The sequence below is a fragment of the Saccopteryx bilineata genome, chromosome 1 (assembly GCF_036850765.1).
Source record: "Saccopteryx bilineata isolate mSacBil1 chromosome 1, mSacBil1_pri_phased_curated, whole genome shotgun sequence".
In the NCBI taxonomy this organism is placed as follows: domain Eukaryota; kingdom Metazoa; phylum Chordata; class Mammalia; order Chiroptera; family Emballonuridae; genus Saccopteryx; species Saccopteryx bilineata.
In genome coordinates, this window is record NC_089490.1 from 75635737 (window position 1) to 75652976 (window position 17240).

Consider the following 17240-nt stretch of genomic DNA (forward strand, 5'->3'; position numbering starts at 1 on the left):
TTTTGGGGCATTCTATACCTACCATTTCCATTTCACTTTAGAACAATGGTTCTCAAAGTGTGCACCAGGGTGCACTGGTGTGCCTTAGAAGATTTCCAGGTGTGCCCTATGGTATTCCAGAGAAATATGTGCAGTTGGGGATCAAAAAACCAACAGGATTTTTAGAGTTTAGATTTTTTGAGGGACAGAGGTGTGGGAAATTGTCTGTAAACAGACAGTCTGTCCAACCCCCCACTTCACTTGCCTGATTAGGTTGCAAAAGGCTGTTAGGCTGTGGTGCTGGATTGTTTACACTACCCCCCATGTTCTCTGGAAAGACTGGAGGCAAGTTTCTTTTATCCTTTGTTTGGTATAAAGTTAAGATGATATGTATGGTGGAGGTTTTCTGCAGTCAACACAATTAAGAGTAAAAACAGAGTAATTCTTCAATGTATTGATAAGGAAATGAGAATTTGCCTTTCAAATATCACTAGGACATATCAGGCTCATGTTTCTCATAAACACAGAGTTAAAAACTTAACACATTTGCGCGGGAACCTGCCGAATTTACTAAATCTTATAAGAATGTATCTATATATATAAAATATTAACTTTTTTTAACCCCCCCCTTTTTTTTTTACGAATTCTAAAAAGCACAACTCAAAAAATGTAACATAAAATTTTTTTTAATGTCAAAATAAATTTAATTTTGTTGTATTTATTTCATTTAATTACCATAAAACATGCTTGGACTTTATATATTTTTTTAAATATTTGACTTAATTATAACGTATTTCTCAGAAATTTGCATATAGTGCACCTCCAATTATTTGTAGGATTTTAAATGTGCCCTGACTTCAAAAAGTTTGAGGAACACTGCCTTAGAGACTCCCATTATTGTACATAATTTGTGGCAGAGAAATGATTTCCGTGACTTTCTTCTCACTATCCTATAATCTCCCAGATGGAAGCTATCTATTGTTTATATTTTTGGATTTCATTTTTACATTCCAAATTCAAAGCACATAGTATGTGCTGTTATGAATTCTTAATATATATTCACATTTTTCAACCTTTTAGAAGATAAGTTGTATGTTCAAAGAGCACAGTTGCTGAAGGCATTGGGAATTAATGGTATTGTTTTCTGGGACAAAAGAAATAAAATCTGAGGTCCTAAAGAGTCACAGTCTACATGGTATTAATACCTGCACATAGTAGTTTCGGTTGTTAGTCATGGACCCACCACAAAAAGCTTCTTAAGCTGTTTTATCACTGTCTACTTTAAATTATATTTGATGTATTAAGTGGCAGGATACAACTGTTAACAGCAGCTTCCTGGGTCAGAGCCAAAAAATGCTGTGAAGGATGATTTGCCACTTCATAACTGCACTGGCCTGGACACAAGTGGGGATTGAACAATAATAGCAGGGACTAATCAGCCACTGTCTAGAGAGTTGACGCTGTGTCAACACAAGCTGAGAGGGCAGTCAGAGTAACAGAAGGACAGGTGTATATCTGAGCAGAATGGTCTCAAGAAAAAGGAAACTGCAGTGTGGTTATCAGAATCGAACAGTGAGGTTTGCCAGTCCCAGCAGGGGCGGGGAGCATTGCCAGGAGAGCGGGTGATGAAGTGTCTCAGATGAAGGATGAAGAATGCTGTGAAGTAGGAGGATAACTGTACAGAACCCCTGGTTGGCCTGTCGTGCCTGGATTATGCTTGTCCTGGTCTAATCACTCCTTATTTACACCTCTTCCTCAGGCTATCTATTTCTATCTTGAAACGGCCCCATTTTGGCAAAAAACAAGAAAGTGCTTTTAATTTTAAATAACTATAATAATTTTAAATAGCAATCAAAAGATTACCAAACTCTGGCCACAAACCAAACTACAGTCATCCTGGTTGGAAAGTTTATGGCACATCGCCATGATGCATATCTGGGCTGTGCTTATGTATTGTCCCGAAGCCCTTCGAGGAAATCTCCTTAGTAGCTGTGGTTCAGGCAAGGTTCACTGTCTCCCCAGGCAACTCAGTGTTGCATCCAGCTTCAACCCTTCCACTCCCACCAAATAACCTCAGTCTGGGTCAGACAGTTCTTTGGATTTAGACAGAACTTTCACAGGAAATCTCTCTTCATGAGTATGAGGGTCTGTTGGCTCTCTGTGCAATGGAGTAATGAAGGTAACAGAGGAAGAGAGACCTGAGCAACATGAATTCCTTTCTCTAACCATGCCTTTTCAGTTATGGGAGGCAGTGAGTCCCATTTTTGCTTGATGCACTGTGAATTTGGTCTGCATATATTACTAAGAGTCCTGACAAATACAACTGCCTTCTCATTAAAGTGTCCAGCTTTCTACCTGCCCTATCTAATTACACCAGGCATAGGTCCACATTCAGCAGCTGTCTGCATGGGACAAATTAAAATTAGGTGATAGGCTGGATCTAAGGCTGGGCTAGCCTAGGACAGAGCCACTTATCATGACTACAGTGCCCCCAGTGTGCATAACCTTTAAGTTACCACGGCTGGAAATCAGTCACTAATGTGCTTATTCACTCATAAATCATATGCAGCAAATTTTAATAGCGGTAAGCAAAGAAGAATTAAAATTTAACATTAATTCTATTGACTTCTTAAAAACTGAAGCATTCTGAATAGAATTGACCTTAACAGATATTGAGCTTAGACCCTGAGGCTTTAGAGGCCAAAGAGTTTTAGCCTTGGCATAGTAAAATGCACTGTTTTCTTTTTTTTCCTTTCTTTTTTTTTAATAATGGCATAATTGCTTTTTCTTATAGCAGTGAGAGATAAAACAGGGAAATTATATTTCAGTGTTAGCTTTAGGAGCATCAGGCAGGCTGACAGATCCTGCTTTCCAGGGAACACAGATATAGTCTATGTAACACCTCAGTTCAGTCCATTATCTGAGGAAGGCTGTGACCAGCTAGGACCCTCGTGGGGGTAGTGTGCATCTGGCCTTGAATGTCATCTTAAGCTAGTCTTGGACCCAGCCTCAGGTTCATGATAGCAATTTTGGCATTTGCTGTCCATTTCTTTCCCATTATCCCTGGTGCATTTCCCATTCTGAACTTGAGATCTCTGGTTATAGCCCCGAGACCTTGCCTAGCGCAACTGCATTCTGCTGTCTATACTGTTTTTGGAACAACTTTCTTTAGATGGACTGATTGTCTGGAAGGATAATTTATCCTTCCACTTGGCCTAGAAAAATCTCAGGCTGCTGTAATATGTATGTCACACTTTGGAATTCAATGTGTATTGAATCAAGCTGAAGGACTGCATATTTCCATGGCCACTGACTACAGTTCCACCCAGCTGCTCTCATAGTTTTCATGCCTATACTAAAACTGTTCTGCGTGCACCTGCATTCTTCATTCCCACCTTTCTATCATAAAATGGTCCAAGAAAACTGTACTTATCAGACTTCTGAAATTAGCCCCATAGTCAATGAGCTGCTACCGGATGTACCTGGATGTACAAATATATAAGGGCAGCGCTAATTAGGAAGCTTTAGTTTAGAGTAATCAATTTGATGGATCAAAGTAGCTCAATCCAGTGAATTAGAAGCAGTATGAGTTGGTAGCTTCCTGTATATGTTTTGAAAGAAGATCAGATAGGATTTTCTTTTTTTCTTTTTTTTAAATTAGAAAATTAACTTTAATAGGATGAAATTGATCAATAAGAGTACATAGGTTTGAGGTGAATATTTCTACAGCATTTGAGCTGTTGATTATGTTATATACCCTTCACTCAAAGTTAAATCATTTTTCATCACCTTATATTTGTCCTTCTTTACACACTTCCTGCCACCCCACCCCCTCCCCATTCAACTAAGTCCCCTTCTCCCTCCCTCACATCCCCTTACCCCTGGTAACCACTTCACTTTTATCTATGTCCAAGAGTCTCAATATTATATCCAACCTATGTGTAAAATCATATCATTTTTAGCTTTTTTTGATTTACTTGTTTCACTCAGTATAATGTTCTCTAGATTCATCCATGTTGTCGAAAATGTCACAATGTCATCTTTTCTTATGGCTAAGTAGTATTCCATTGTGTGTGTGTGTGTGTGTGTGTGTGTGTGTGTGTGTGTGTGTATATATATATATATATATATATATATATATATATATACCACATCTTTATCCAATCCACTATCGAGGGGCACTTTGATTGTTTCCATGTCATTGCCACTGTGAATAATGCTGCAATGAACATTGGGGCGCATGTTACTTTATGTACCAATACTTTTAAGTTTTTGAGGGATTGCTGGGTCATATGGCATTTCTATTCTTAATTTTTTGTGGAACCACCATACTTTCTTCCATAGTAATTGTACTAATTTGCATTCCCACCAGCAGTGAATGAGGGTTCCTTTTTCTCCACAGCCTCTCCAACACTTATTATTATCTGTCTTGTTGAGAATAGCCAATCTAACAGGTGTGATGTGGTATCTCATTGTAGTTTAGGTTTGCATTTCTCTAATAGCTAGAGAAGATGAGCATCTCTTCTTATACTTGTTGGCCATTTGTATGTCCTCTTGAGAGAAGTGTCTGTTCATGTCCTCTCCCCATTTTTTAATTGGATCATTTGCTTGTTTATTGCTGAGCTTTGTGAGTTCTTTTTATATTTTGAATATTACCCCCTTATTGGAGCTGTTGTTTACCAATATAATCTCCCATTTAGTTGGCTGCTTATTTGTTTTGTTGCCAGTTTGTTTGTTGTTGTTTTCTGTGCAGAATCTTTTTAGTTTGATAAAGTCCCATTTATTTACTTTTGCCTTTACTTCCATTGCCTTTGGGGTCAAATTCATAAATTGTTCTCTATGGCAAAGGTCCATATAGTTTCAGGTCTTATATTTAGGTCTTTGATCCATTTTGAATTCATTTTTGTACAATGGAACAAATTGTAGTCAAGTTTTATTCTTTTGCACATGGTTTTTCTATTTTCCCAGCACCATTTATTGAAAAGAGGTTTCTTTTCTCCATTGTGTGTTTTTGGCTACTTTGTTAAAGATGATTTGTCCATATATATGTGGTTTTATTTCTGCATTCTCATTTCTGTTCCATTGGTCTATATCTTTGTTTTTCTGCCAATACCATGCTGTTTTGATTATCATGGCTCTATAATTTGAATTCAAGTAGTGTGAAACCACTGGCTTCATTCTTTTTCCTTAGAATTGTTTGGCTCTTTGGTGGTTTGTTTTTTTTTATGGTTCCATAAAAACCTGGTAATTTTTTTTTCTATTTCTTTAAAAAATGATATTGGGATTTTAATGAAGATTACATTAAATTTGTATATTGCTTTGAGTAAAGTGGCCATTTTAACTTTGTTAATCGGCCTGACCTGTGGTGGCACAGTGGATAAAGCGTCGACCTGGAAATGCTGAGGTCGCCAGTTTGAAACCCTGGGCTTGCCTGGTCAAGGCCCATATGGGAGTTGATGCTTCCTGCTCCTCCCCCCTTCTCTCTCTCCTTTCTAAAATGAATAAAAAATAAAAAAAAAAACAAACAAACAAACAAAAAACTTTGTTAATTCTTCCAATCCATAAACATAGAATATTTTTTATTTCACTGTGTCTTTTTCCATTTCTTTCAATAATGTTTTCTACTTTTCAGTATATAGATCCTTCACATTCTTTGTTAAGTTTATTCCTAGGTACTTTATATATTTTTTTGTTGCAATTGTAAAAGGAATGATTATTTTTCTATTTTTTTATTTTTGAGTTCATTTTCTGAAGTTTCATTGTTGGCAAATAGAAAAGCAGTAGAGCTGGACCTGTGGTGGTGCAGTGGATAAAAGTATCAACCTGGAATGCTGAGGTTGCTGGTTCAAAACCTTGGACCTGCCTGGTCAAGGTACATATGAAAGTTGATGCTTCCTGCTTCCCCCTTTCTCTACCTCTCTCTCCTATCTCTAAAATGAAAAGATTAAAAAAAAAATCTAGAAAAAAAGTAGACTTTTTATATTTTTTTTGTATCTGTGACTTTACTGTATTAGTTTATTGTTTCTAATAGTTTTTTGGTGGAGTCTTTGGGATTTTCTATATACAGGATCAAGTCATCTGCAAAAGTGATACCTTTACTTCTTCTTTCTCTATTCAAATGCCTTTTATTTGTTTCTCTTGCTTGATTGTTCTGGCTAAAACTTCTAGAACTATGTTGAATAAGAGTGGAGAGAGTGGGCAATTTTGTCTTGTTCTTGATTTTAGAGGAAAAGCCTTTATTTTTTCACCATTTAGTATAATATTAGCTGATGGTTTGTTATACATGGCCTTTATTATATTAAGGCACTTACCTTCTATTCTGATTGTAGTGAGTTTTTTTAAACATAAAGGGATGTTGTATCTTATTGAATACCTGTTTTGCATCTATTGATAGGATCATATGATTCTTGTTCTTTGTTTTGTTGATGTGGTGTATTACCATATTTCTCATGTATAAGACGCAACATTTTTGAAAAATTTGGGGTCAAAAACCTGTGTGAGTCTTATACAGTGGTTGTAGATTCTTTTTACTTGCATTTCTTGCTTTTTTGCACTTGTTTTTGCATTCATTGTTAAAGACAGTGATTCATCATCAGACACAGATGAGGACAAGCTAATGGATCAGAGTTTTGACAGTGATGAGGAGTTGTATAAATTTAATGATGAATAAAACTTGAATTCAATAACTTTATATAATACATTTTTTCAAATTTCGGGTTGAATTTATTATTCAACTTGCTAGTGTTTTGTTTAGGATCTTGGCATCTGTATTCATTAGAGATATTGGTCTGTAGTTTTCTTTTCTGTGTTGTCCTTGCCAGGTTTTAGTATGAGGGTTGTGTTGGCCTCATAAAATGTGTTGGGGAGTATTGCCTCTTGTTCTATTTTTAGAAGACTTTGAGAAGAATAGGTACTAAATCTTTTTTGAAAGTTTGGTAGAATTCACTAGTGTAACCATCTGGTCCTGGACTTTTGTTTATGGGGAGGTTTCTAATACTTGTTTCTACTTCCTCTCTATTTGTAAGTCTATTTAGATTTTCCACTTTTTATTTGTTCAGCCTAGAAAGATTGTCTAGTTCTAAGAATTTATCTATTTCCTCTAGGTTGTTAAATTTGGTGGTAAATAATCTTTCATAATATTCTACTATGATCTTTTGTATATCTATTATGTCTGTGGCAATTTCTCCTCTTTCATTTTGAATTTTGTTTATATGAGTCTTTCCTCTTTTTTTCTTAGTGAATCTAGTCAGCAGTTGGTCAATTCTATTGATCTTTTCAAGAACCAGCTCTTTGTTATATTAATTTTCTTCTATAGCTTTTTTGTTTTCTATTTTATTTAGTTCTGCTCTCCTTTTTACTATTTCCTTTCTTTTGCTCACTTTAGGTTGCCTTTGTTCTTTTTCTAGTTCCTGAAGGTGTGCTGTTATGTTGTTTACTTGTTGTTTACTTGGGATCTCTCTTGCTTCTTGATATAAGCCTAAATGATATAAACTTTCATCTTATTACTGCTTTTGCAGCATTCCAGAAATTTTGACATGTCATGTCATTTTCATTTGTCTGTATATAGCTTTTCATCTCTGCTTTTATTTCTTCTTTGACTCAGTCAGTTTTTACAAGTATGTTGTTTAATTTCTACATTTTTGTGGGTTTCTTTGCTTCCTTTTTACAGTTGAATTTTAATTTCAAAGCCTATGATCAGAAAATATGTTTGGTATAATTTCAATCTTCCTGAATTTGTTTATGTTAGTTTTGTGGCCCAACATATGGTCTATCCTTGAGAATGTTCCATGCATACTGGAGAAGAATATATAATTTGAAATTGTGGGATGAAATGTCCTATAAATGTCTATTATGTCCATTTGGTCCAGAGTGTCATTTAAGGCTGACATTTCTTTATTGGTTTTCTGTTTGGATAATCTATCTAAAGCTGTCAATGGTGTGTTAAATTCTCCAAGTATAATTGTGTTTTTGTCTGCTTCTATGTTTAGATCAGTTAGTAGATGCTTATATATTTTGGTACTCCCTGGTTCGGTGCATACATATTAAAAAGTGTTAGATCTTCTTGATACAATATCACCTTTATCATTTTGAAAGGTCCATCTTTTTCTCTGGTTACCTTTGTTGCCTTGAAGTCAGCATTGTTATATATGAGTATGGCTGCACCTGCTTTTCTTTGTATATTTTTTGCTTGGGGAATTTTTTTCTAGCCTTTCACTTTGAGTCTACTTTTGTCCTTGCAGCTTAGATGTGTCTCTTGAAGGCAGCATATGGGTGGGTTTTGGTTTATGATCCAGTCTGCTACTCTGTGCCTCATTATTGGTGAGTTCAGTCCATTTACATTTAGGGTAATTACTGACACTTGAGGATTTCCATGTGATTGAGATTTTTTCTGGAGATTTTTTAGTTTCTTTCTGAAATATGTCTCTGTCTTGTGTAGCCATGATATTTTACTTCTTCTTTCTTGTTGGCATTTGAGAGTGGCATTGTTAAAAACCTTAACAAAAAACAACTGAAAAATTGAAAAATTAAAAAAAATACAATAGTATAAAAATTTTAAAAATTCTGATAAGTAAAAAAGAAAAACCACAGGAAAGAAGATAGAAAGCAAAAAAAAAATTAAGACAAAATACTCACAAAAAATAAGAATAAAAATTTTTAAAATGAAATTCAAAGTGAAAAAAGAAAAAATGAGATTAAAAAAGAAAAGAAGGGATAATAAAAAGGAAAAAAAATGTCAGCTTTGAGAAATTTTTTCCAGTAGGTGTCACTATATTACAGTTTTTAGCTTTGTGAAGTTCCTAGGCTGTCCAGTTAGATGTTGCTGTTGCAATGATGTAGTCGGGACCACAGTAGTGTTGATGGATGGGGCATGTAATGAGGGTTTTTCAGCTCTAAAAATGGTGATCTCAGGCTTCCTGGCACTACTTCTTACATCTCAACAGACCTGGAGACCAGATGTGGAGCACCTCTGTTCTTCAGGGGAGACAGTGGCTTTGGAGAGCTAGCTGTGGCATTAGTCTCTGCTCATCTCCATACCGTAAGGTGAAGGGGTTGGGATCTGGGAGACTGGGAGACCCACTTTAGCTTTCTCTGTCTCTTTCAAGTGCTGGCTGCAGGCAGACCACAGGAGCACTGGCCATGACTTTGTACTCTTGCTGCTTTGGTTTATCTCCTCCTCTGCCCTTCTGTCTTACTACTCCTTGCAGCAGAAAGAGACCAAGTCACTCCGAGTCTTGCCCTCCATACCTCTCAGATAAAATCCAGAGAGCCCAAGATTCCTTTCTCCCCATAGTCCAGAAGAGAAAGAAAAAACAAACAAACAAACAAAAACAGTCAGTCCAGGTTTGTCTACTCTCATTTCCAAAGCCCATCGTGATTATGGTTTATCTTCTACACCCCTTTGCACCCTGTTCTCACTTTAGTCCATTAGGTGAATGGATCTTTTGGGTGTGACTGCAAGTCCCACTGGGGTTTCTTTGCTGCACTATAATTGTTCAATTTGTTAAAATTTCAAGAGGAGAGATCAGGAGTATCTCTCACGACACCATTATTCTGACATCATTCCAACAGAATTTTCTAAAATGGATGTAAAGTGTTCTAGAAAGAGAAAAATAAAAAATGTTTCTAGGTTTTTGGCCTGAGTACCTGGAATGATAAGAGTCGCCATTATCTTACATGGAAGCAACTGAGGAAGGAGCAGATTTGGGGTGGGGAGAAGAAGTGCAAAGATTAGGTAATGATATCTACTGTACCTCGGTGTAGAGATGTTGCATTATTCCAGACTCTTTAAGAACACCCTCACTTCTAATATCAGCTGCAAAGTTTTGGGTTTTTAAGACCACCTTCACTTTTGACACCATCTGGAATTTCAAGGGTACCCAAGATCACCTGAAACTTTGATAATTCACTTGAATAACTTATATAATGACTAACTGATGTTATACTCCATATTGTGATTTATAACAACAAAAGGATACAGATTAAGATTAGCCAAGAGAAAAGACATGTGGGACAAAGTCCAGGAGAGGTCCACATTTAGAGGTTCCAGTTGTCTTCTCCTAGTGGATTTGTGGACAGTATTCATTATGGAAGACAACAGTAAGTGACAATATACATGGAGTATTACCACCTAAGAAAGCTCGCCTGAGTCTTACTGTCCAGAGTTTCTTCTGGTGCTCAGTCATGTAGATGCGGCTGAGCACTGGTCTGGCTGACCAGGCCAGTCTCTAACCCCGCCAGTGGTTGAAAACCTCATAACTCAACTCCTCAACCATAAATCACATTGTATGACTATGCTATGGCCCAAGGTACCCAGGTAACAAAGACATTCTTATCAGGCAGGACATTTCAAGGGCTTAGACATTACCTCCCAGGAGTCTCTAGCACAGGCCAAACTTCTTTATGGGTAAGGTTAATTTATTACTACACAGTTGTGAAATAGGAGAGTGCATTTAGGAGTCTAGATTTCGGGAAAGCGTTCTGGTAGTCATGAGCATATACATGGAGTATTAATTATGTTCTAAGCAGAAAGCAGAATTTACTTCGATGCTTGAAATGAAGAGATTTTGTTAGAGACCACTCAAAAGACTGCAAGCAGGGATTGGGGAGTAAGCAGGGCTTACTGAAGCACACATAAACCAGGCTTCTATGTTGTCCAAGTGAGAAGTAAGTATTTGAAACCCATGAGAAGGGTTAATATGTGTCAGGTAGAATATTAAGTAATTCATGTTTATCAGCGCATTTGATTTTTTTCCTATATGTTAATAAACATAATTATCATAGTTTTACAGATAAGAGCACTAAAGTTTAGAAAACTTCAATACCTTTGTCTTTAGTTATTCTGTAGAATGCTAATAAGGTGTATGCAGACTGCCATGCCACTATGCGGCTCAGAAATTTGGCAACATGATGCAACACATAATATTGACCTTTCGGTTTCAGCATTTCTTCACGACTTACTTGCTAACGGTCACTCTGTAATTTCCTGCTAGTGACTTTCCCACCTAGGCCTTCCCGAGAGGCATCTGCTCTGCTAGATCAGTGCTGTAGTATTTGTGGTGCGAATTTTACAAATGGCAGTAGAGCAGAAATAACAAAAACATCACAGTCAGATTCTCCTGAGGAGAGAAGTCTGCAAAGAGGCAAATTATATTTCCCAGGGAAATAGAAGCAGAGCAGTGTGATGTGTGCTTGCATGTGTATGCATATGGGTATGATGTGTCAGAGTGAGTTTTCAGGATTTGAAAAGGAAACACTGTTTGAAGAGGAAAAATAGAGAATTGTAATGAGTGGATTCAGACTATAAATATGTACATTTTAAGAATATTTTCTGGAGACTGTATGTCAGAATTTCTATCTGGACTCCAATTATTTGAATGCATTACGGTTCAGGATTGAACCATATGGGTCCTGGCTTTGGTAGAGAGCATGATGCCTATGTGAGACCTACACTGTATCATTTTCTATTTTGAAGCATAGGAAGGCTTTTCCATCAACAGGACAATACAATGGAGAGGATATGATGATACAAAAAGTAAGCAGGGTATTTTCATGTAGGGCTGACCATGCCTAACCCACCACCCCGGATCTAATCCCTCATTGAAGCATGCCCTTGAACACAGAATTAGTCTGAAAATCATTCTCAACACAATATTTTCGGTAGCCATTGACAATCAATCGACCCTGGCATATCTATTGAAACTCATTTGCCACTTAGATGCCAATATATCAAGCTAGAGTGTTTCTTTTTTAAAACATATTTTGAATTTTAAGTTTCTTAGGCTCGAGAATAAAGTAAAAATACAGCATAGCTCCCAAAGAGAGAAGGCAGTCCCTCTCTGGAAGGTCAGTTAGAACCTGAGGATTTTCCCAGGACACCAGCCCTCTAATTTCACTTTACATAACTGGCTTTCTCTCTTTGAACAAGATGAAACAGCTTGGAAAGTTTCGCCTTCCTTTCCTTTTCTTCCTTCTTTTTCTAGATCCCAGTTTTCTTTATTTTCTTTATTTTATGGACTGAGGAAATATTGACCTATTGCCCGAGAAGAGAAGAGCTCACAAAAATCTGGGGACAGAATTTTTTTTGCAGTGCCAATGTACCTCTCCTGTCAAAACCACTTTTTTAAATTTTCTCATTACAATCAACTTCCTTCTTTATATTTAGAGTTTTACCAAATATTACAATGTACAGAACTGGTAAACCTAATCTATCTAGTTTTCTTTAACACACTCTGTAGCAGAAATAAAACATTCTAAGAAAAATAACTTGAAATGTTATCCTTTCTCAACTGAAAAAAAGAGGGGGGGAGGTGAGGAAACTGAATATAGATGAGTCATTTTTGTATCACTTATTATACAGTGCATTTTGGGCTGGGGGGAGGGAGGCTAGCCGGCACAAAGACCACATTAACTGAAATGATAAATAGGCCTGATGAATAAGCCAGGTGGCAAAGCTCTAGTTTGTGTAGCTGCCGAAATCAATACATGGGGAAGGGAGGAAACTTGGGACTCCCTTCCTGGGGCCAGAGGGAGGCTGGGCCTGTGGAGAGGTGGTGTGATTGATCTCTGTAGAAGAACTCGCCAGCTGGAGTGTGTGTAAATGGCTCCTTCTGGATTCTCCTTAAAAACTAAATTGATGGCAACTTTAGAAAAGAGCAGCTCAGACCTCCCTCCGTCCCCTGTAAGCTTAAGATAAACCTTGATTTCAGCTACTGTAAAACGACTAAAAAAAGTAAAAAGAACTTTAAGAAAATATACTCTCAGTGATGGAATTAGAAGAAATAGAATGTTATTCGTCTACCAAAATAAAATGATAATTGCAATGTGCTGTTGTTCTTTGTTAGAAGATTTTTCAGGAACCCATCTGTGCAGATTGTTTCTTTTTCGTTATCATTACATCAACTAATTACATTAGGGAAAAGGGGACATTTTAATTAAAAGACTGTTTTAAGGAGTTATAATTCTACTTTTTCATTAAATAACTTTATTTCTTAAAGATGAAAAAAAATTTTAATTACAATTGAAATTCAATATTATTTTGTATTTGTCTCAGGTATACAGCACCTTGGCTAGATAATATGCTGATAACTTAACCAGGTGCCAAATTTGTTAAAGTAAACCATTTTTCTGAAAATTGAATTTTTCTTTGAAAATTATTTGTATTAACTACATTTTCAACAAAATAGATTTTTTCCCTTTTATTTTATCTAATAGATGGGTCCTTTTATTTCTCCATTTTGACCAAAGGGCCATAGGACAGGACTACATATAAACTATTACAAATATTTTGAGAGGCTTAACTTTTATTCTAAAAAGAATGGAAAAATAATTTCCATTTACAAAACATGCATATTTATTTCTCTCTGATGAATTTGATTAGGGTAATCTTTTCCAAATCTGATGTTTTTAGAACATGGTTAATTGCAGAGGGATATTGGGAGAGGAAAGGAGATCGACAGAGATCTTCAGAGGAAAATTTATAGCCAACATTGTAATTAAAAGATATTCCTCCTATTTAAGCATATTTCCCTATGGGTATAATCTCTCCACATACACGGATGTCATCCAATAACTCATATTAATTAGATGCATAAACATCTATTTTTTTTTATATTTTGAATGCATTTTTCATTATGTCAACTCTCTCTACTCTTCCAAGGTGTTCTAGATAACAATTCAGGCAGGAATTTTTAGCTAAATGTTAGACAATGAGGAAGACAAAGAATCTGGAATGAAAATGTAGATTAAAAAAAGGAAATGACACCACAGGGCACATTACCAAATGCTTGGAAGTCAAGAGAGAAGTAAAAGCACCTGGTAGAGGAGATAATGGAAAGCCAGAATTTAAAAACTATGATGCTACTCTCAGTATCAAATAGCTCTCTGGATTTCTTCTCTCTGATAGAAATATTGAACCACTTTTATTCCAAAAATTGGAAGGTGAAAAGCTTATAGGAACAACTTTTGTATAAAAAAATGCCCAAGTCAAACTGTATTTCATGCAGTTGAAGACCAGATACATACTATCATTCCAATCATGGTATTTATCAATGCAACAATGTCTGGCACATAGTAGACATGCAGTAAATTTATGTTGAGTAAATGAATGAAGGCAACATTTCCTTAAATTCCTAAGTAGGATATGGCAGTTCCTAGAAGCAGCAGTTATTTTTTTAGCTTTTCAATATTATTCCCCTGGAAAGCTGGCAAACTGAAATCTGTTACCTTGATGCCAGCAGGGATGTGTATGTGTGAAGAGAATAAGTAAGCATTTATTGTATCTGATGGCTCAAGGGGCTATCCACATGCACTCTTAAGAGACTTGAAAATACTTGGCAATATTTATACTGAGGGTGAACTTCACAAATACTATTTATAGTTTTTTATAATATAGTTATAATTTTGAGTCAGTTGAGCTTTTCAACAAAACTATGGGCTAATTTGTTACTATATAGCTCTTCTCCTCTTTAATAAGTTCATCTCTAAAAATTTCATTATACTTTTGCTGTTAGGTTTTCAGTCTAAATTAGTGTCACCTTCCAAGAGTAGATTTAAAAATCAGTGAATTAAAAAAAAACAAACCTATATATTCTTCCTATTTTTAAGATGCCAAAATAACAATGACAACTGCCCCTTATTAAGAATGTAATATTTGCAAGTTACTCTTTTTGGTGTTTTATATATTAATACACAGATGGTTTTACCCTGCTATAGGGAAAAGGAAAACAAAGAGCTATATAATGCCTTGTACAAAGTCATATAGATCATAGATTCTTGAAGTGAGATTCAAATCTAACAACCAGGCTATTTCTATTATGAAAGGCTAAATCTCCCAAATTTGCACTTAATTTTCACAAAATCTTATGAGTTAAGGAAGTCAAGGGTAGCTTTCTTTTCTTTATTCAGTTAAGGTTGGTATCAATCAGTCTGTGTTTACATAAATAATTTGTTAGAATAATAAAAATTTACAGCTAAGGAAAATTTAGAGATAATCCAAGTTAGTAATTTTTAGATGTTTTTATTTTAATACTACTTTACATTTGTGACGATATCTAAAAGCACTTGTAATATATATATATATATATATATATTGATATCATATTAGTAATAAAAATTATAATATTCAAAATACTTATTTGTGTGTGTGTGTGTGTGTGTGTGTGTGTGTATTTTTCTAACGTGAGAAGCAGGGAGGCAGAAAGACTCCTGCATGCGCCTGACCAGGACCACCTGGCAAGCCTACCAGGGGATGATGCTCTGCCCATCTGGGCCATTGCTCTGTTGTAACCAGAGCCCTTCTAGCACCTGAGGAAAAGGCCATGGAGCCATCCTCAGTATCCAGGCCAACTTTATTACAATGGAGCCTTGGCTACAGGAGGAGAAGAAAAAGAGAGAGAGAGAGAAGAAGAAGAGAGAGAGAGAGAAGAAGAAGAGAGAAAGAGAGAAAGAGAATAAAGGGAAAGGTGGAGAAGCAGATGGGTGCTTCTCCTGTGTGCCCTGGCTGGGAATCGAACCAAGGACTTCCACATGTCAGGTCGATGCTCTACCACTGAGCCCACTGGCCAGGGCCTGAAATAGGAATCTTAAATGGTCACACTATATAATGCACATATACATGGTCAAGATAATCAGGCATTTTAGTGAGTATATTTTGTGATTCTATGATCCACTCCAAATTTTCTCTAATATTGTTTGTTGTTGTTTTTTATATTTTTTTATTAAAGGTCTCATTCGTTTGCAAGAGCTTATCAAAGCTCCATCAAGATACAATCTTCGACTTAAAATTCGTCAACTACCTGCTGATACAAAGGATGCAAAACCCTTACTAAAAGAAATGAAAAGAGGCAAAGAGTTCCATGTAATCTTTGACTGTAGTCATGAAATGGCAGCAGGAATTTTGAAACAGGTAATCTTTAAATTACTTAATTCTTAGTTTCTTTCAAAATTTGCATTTAAAGTATGGCCTTTTGGTTTTCAAATTAAAGGGTTATTGTTTATACAGTCAGTTAAAATAAAAAGCCAAAGAATTCAACTAGATGTAATTTTCTGATAAAATGTCTGACAATTGCTTTTAATTAATTGTTTTACAACAAAAGTTATGTAAACATAGATGATATTCAAATAAATTGTTTGTAGTTTGTAGGTTATTTTAAGTGACTATAATATTCTTTATTAATGCTAATATTGATTAACAAGTTAGATTTTTGTTTGGAACTATAAATAAATAAAGGAAGAAACTAACAATCAACAGTTCAGCAGCTCAACCATTAAAATTATCCAGTGGGAAAAAGAGAAAAAAGATTTTCTATTTAGCTGGCATCTACCATGAGATGCCTTACACATCCGATCTCACTTAATCATCACCACAACCAAAAGAAGTAGGGACTATCTCTACTTTAGAGACAAAGAGAATGAGTCTCAGAAAGATTGAATAACTTGGCCAATGCCCAACAGCATGGAAATAGCAAAGAGATGCATCTCTCACCAACTAATGTCAAGAAATAAAACTGAAGGAATGAATGAATACGAAAAAAAAACAAAGAAAAACTCATAGACACAGATAACTTGCATATTTATTTCTCTCTGATAAATTTGATTAGGCTAATCTTTTCCAAATCTGACATTTTTAGAACATGGTTAATTGCAAAGGGATATTGGGAGAGGAAAGGAGATCGACAGATAACAGAATAGTGCTTACCAGCAGGAAGGGAGGTAGGAGGGCAGGCAAGGGTAAAGGGGTCTAGTATATGTGATAGAAGAAGAGTTGACTTTGGGTGGTAAACACACAATGCCATATACAGATGTTGTATCATAGAATTGTACACTTGAAACCCAAATAATTTTACTAACCTCTATCACCCCAATAAATTTAATTAAAAAAATTCCTTCCAGAATAAGCACTGCCTACTTAAAAATATAATACTAAATTAATCGAATGAAATAACTTATGGCAGTAAGACTTCTTAATATTTTTTAGCACTATTCAGACCTAACAGTACATTTGAAAACAGCAATTACTTTTAGCTTGTAACTGACAGATGAGGGAGTTAATGTCTGGGGTTAAATAGCTAGTACAAGGCCACATACTTACACTGTAGTAAAGCGTGAATTTGAGCACGAGTCTTTGGACTTTGCTTTTTTAAGATCATTATGTACACTGGCTAACAACATAGTGGTTTAGGATTATCCAACTGTCTTGAAAACTTTAATGTCTAGGATAAAATTTCACTACTGCTGAGTGATGCAGATTCAGATGTCAAGTT

At 35.8% G+C, this 17240-nt stretch overlaps 1 protein-coding gene across 2 annotated transcripts in view; it reads left to right on the forward strand.

Moving 5' to 3' along the window:
• The window catches only part of GRIK2 (glutamate ionotropic receptor kainate type subunit 2), a 696770-nt gene that overhangs the window by 285588 nt on the left and 393942 nt on the right, over nt 1-17240 (forward strand). For both annotated transcript variants that reach the window (XM_066254474.1, XM_066254481.1), the window contains one exon: nt 15702-15883. In XM_066254474.1, coding sequence (XP_066110571.1) covers nt 15702-15883 — 182 coding nt within the window. The remainder of the gene's footprint in view (nt 1-15701; nt 15884-17240) is intronic.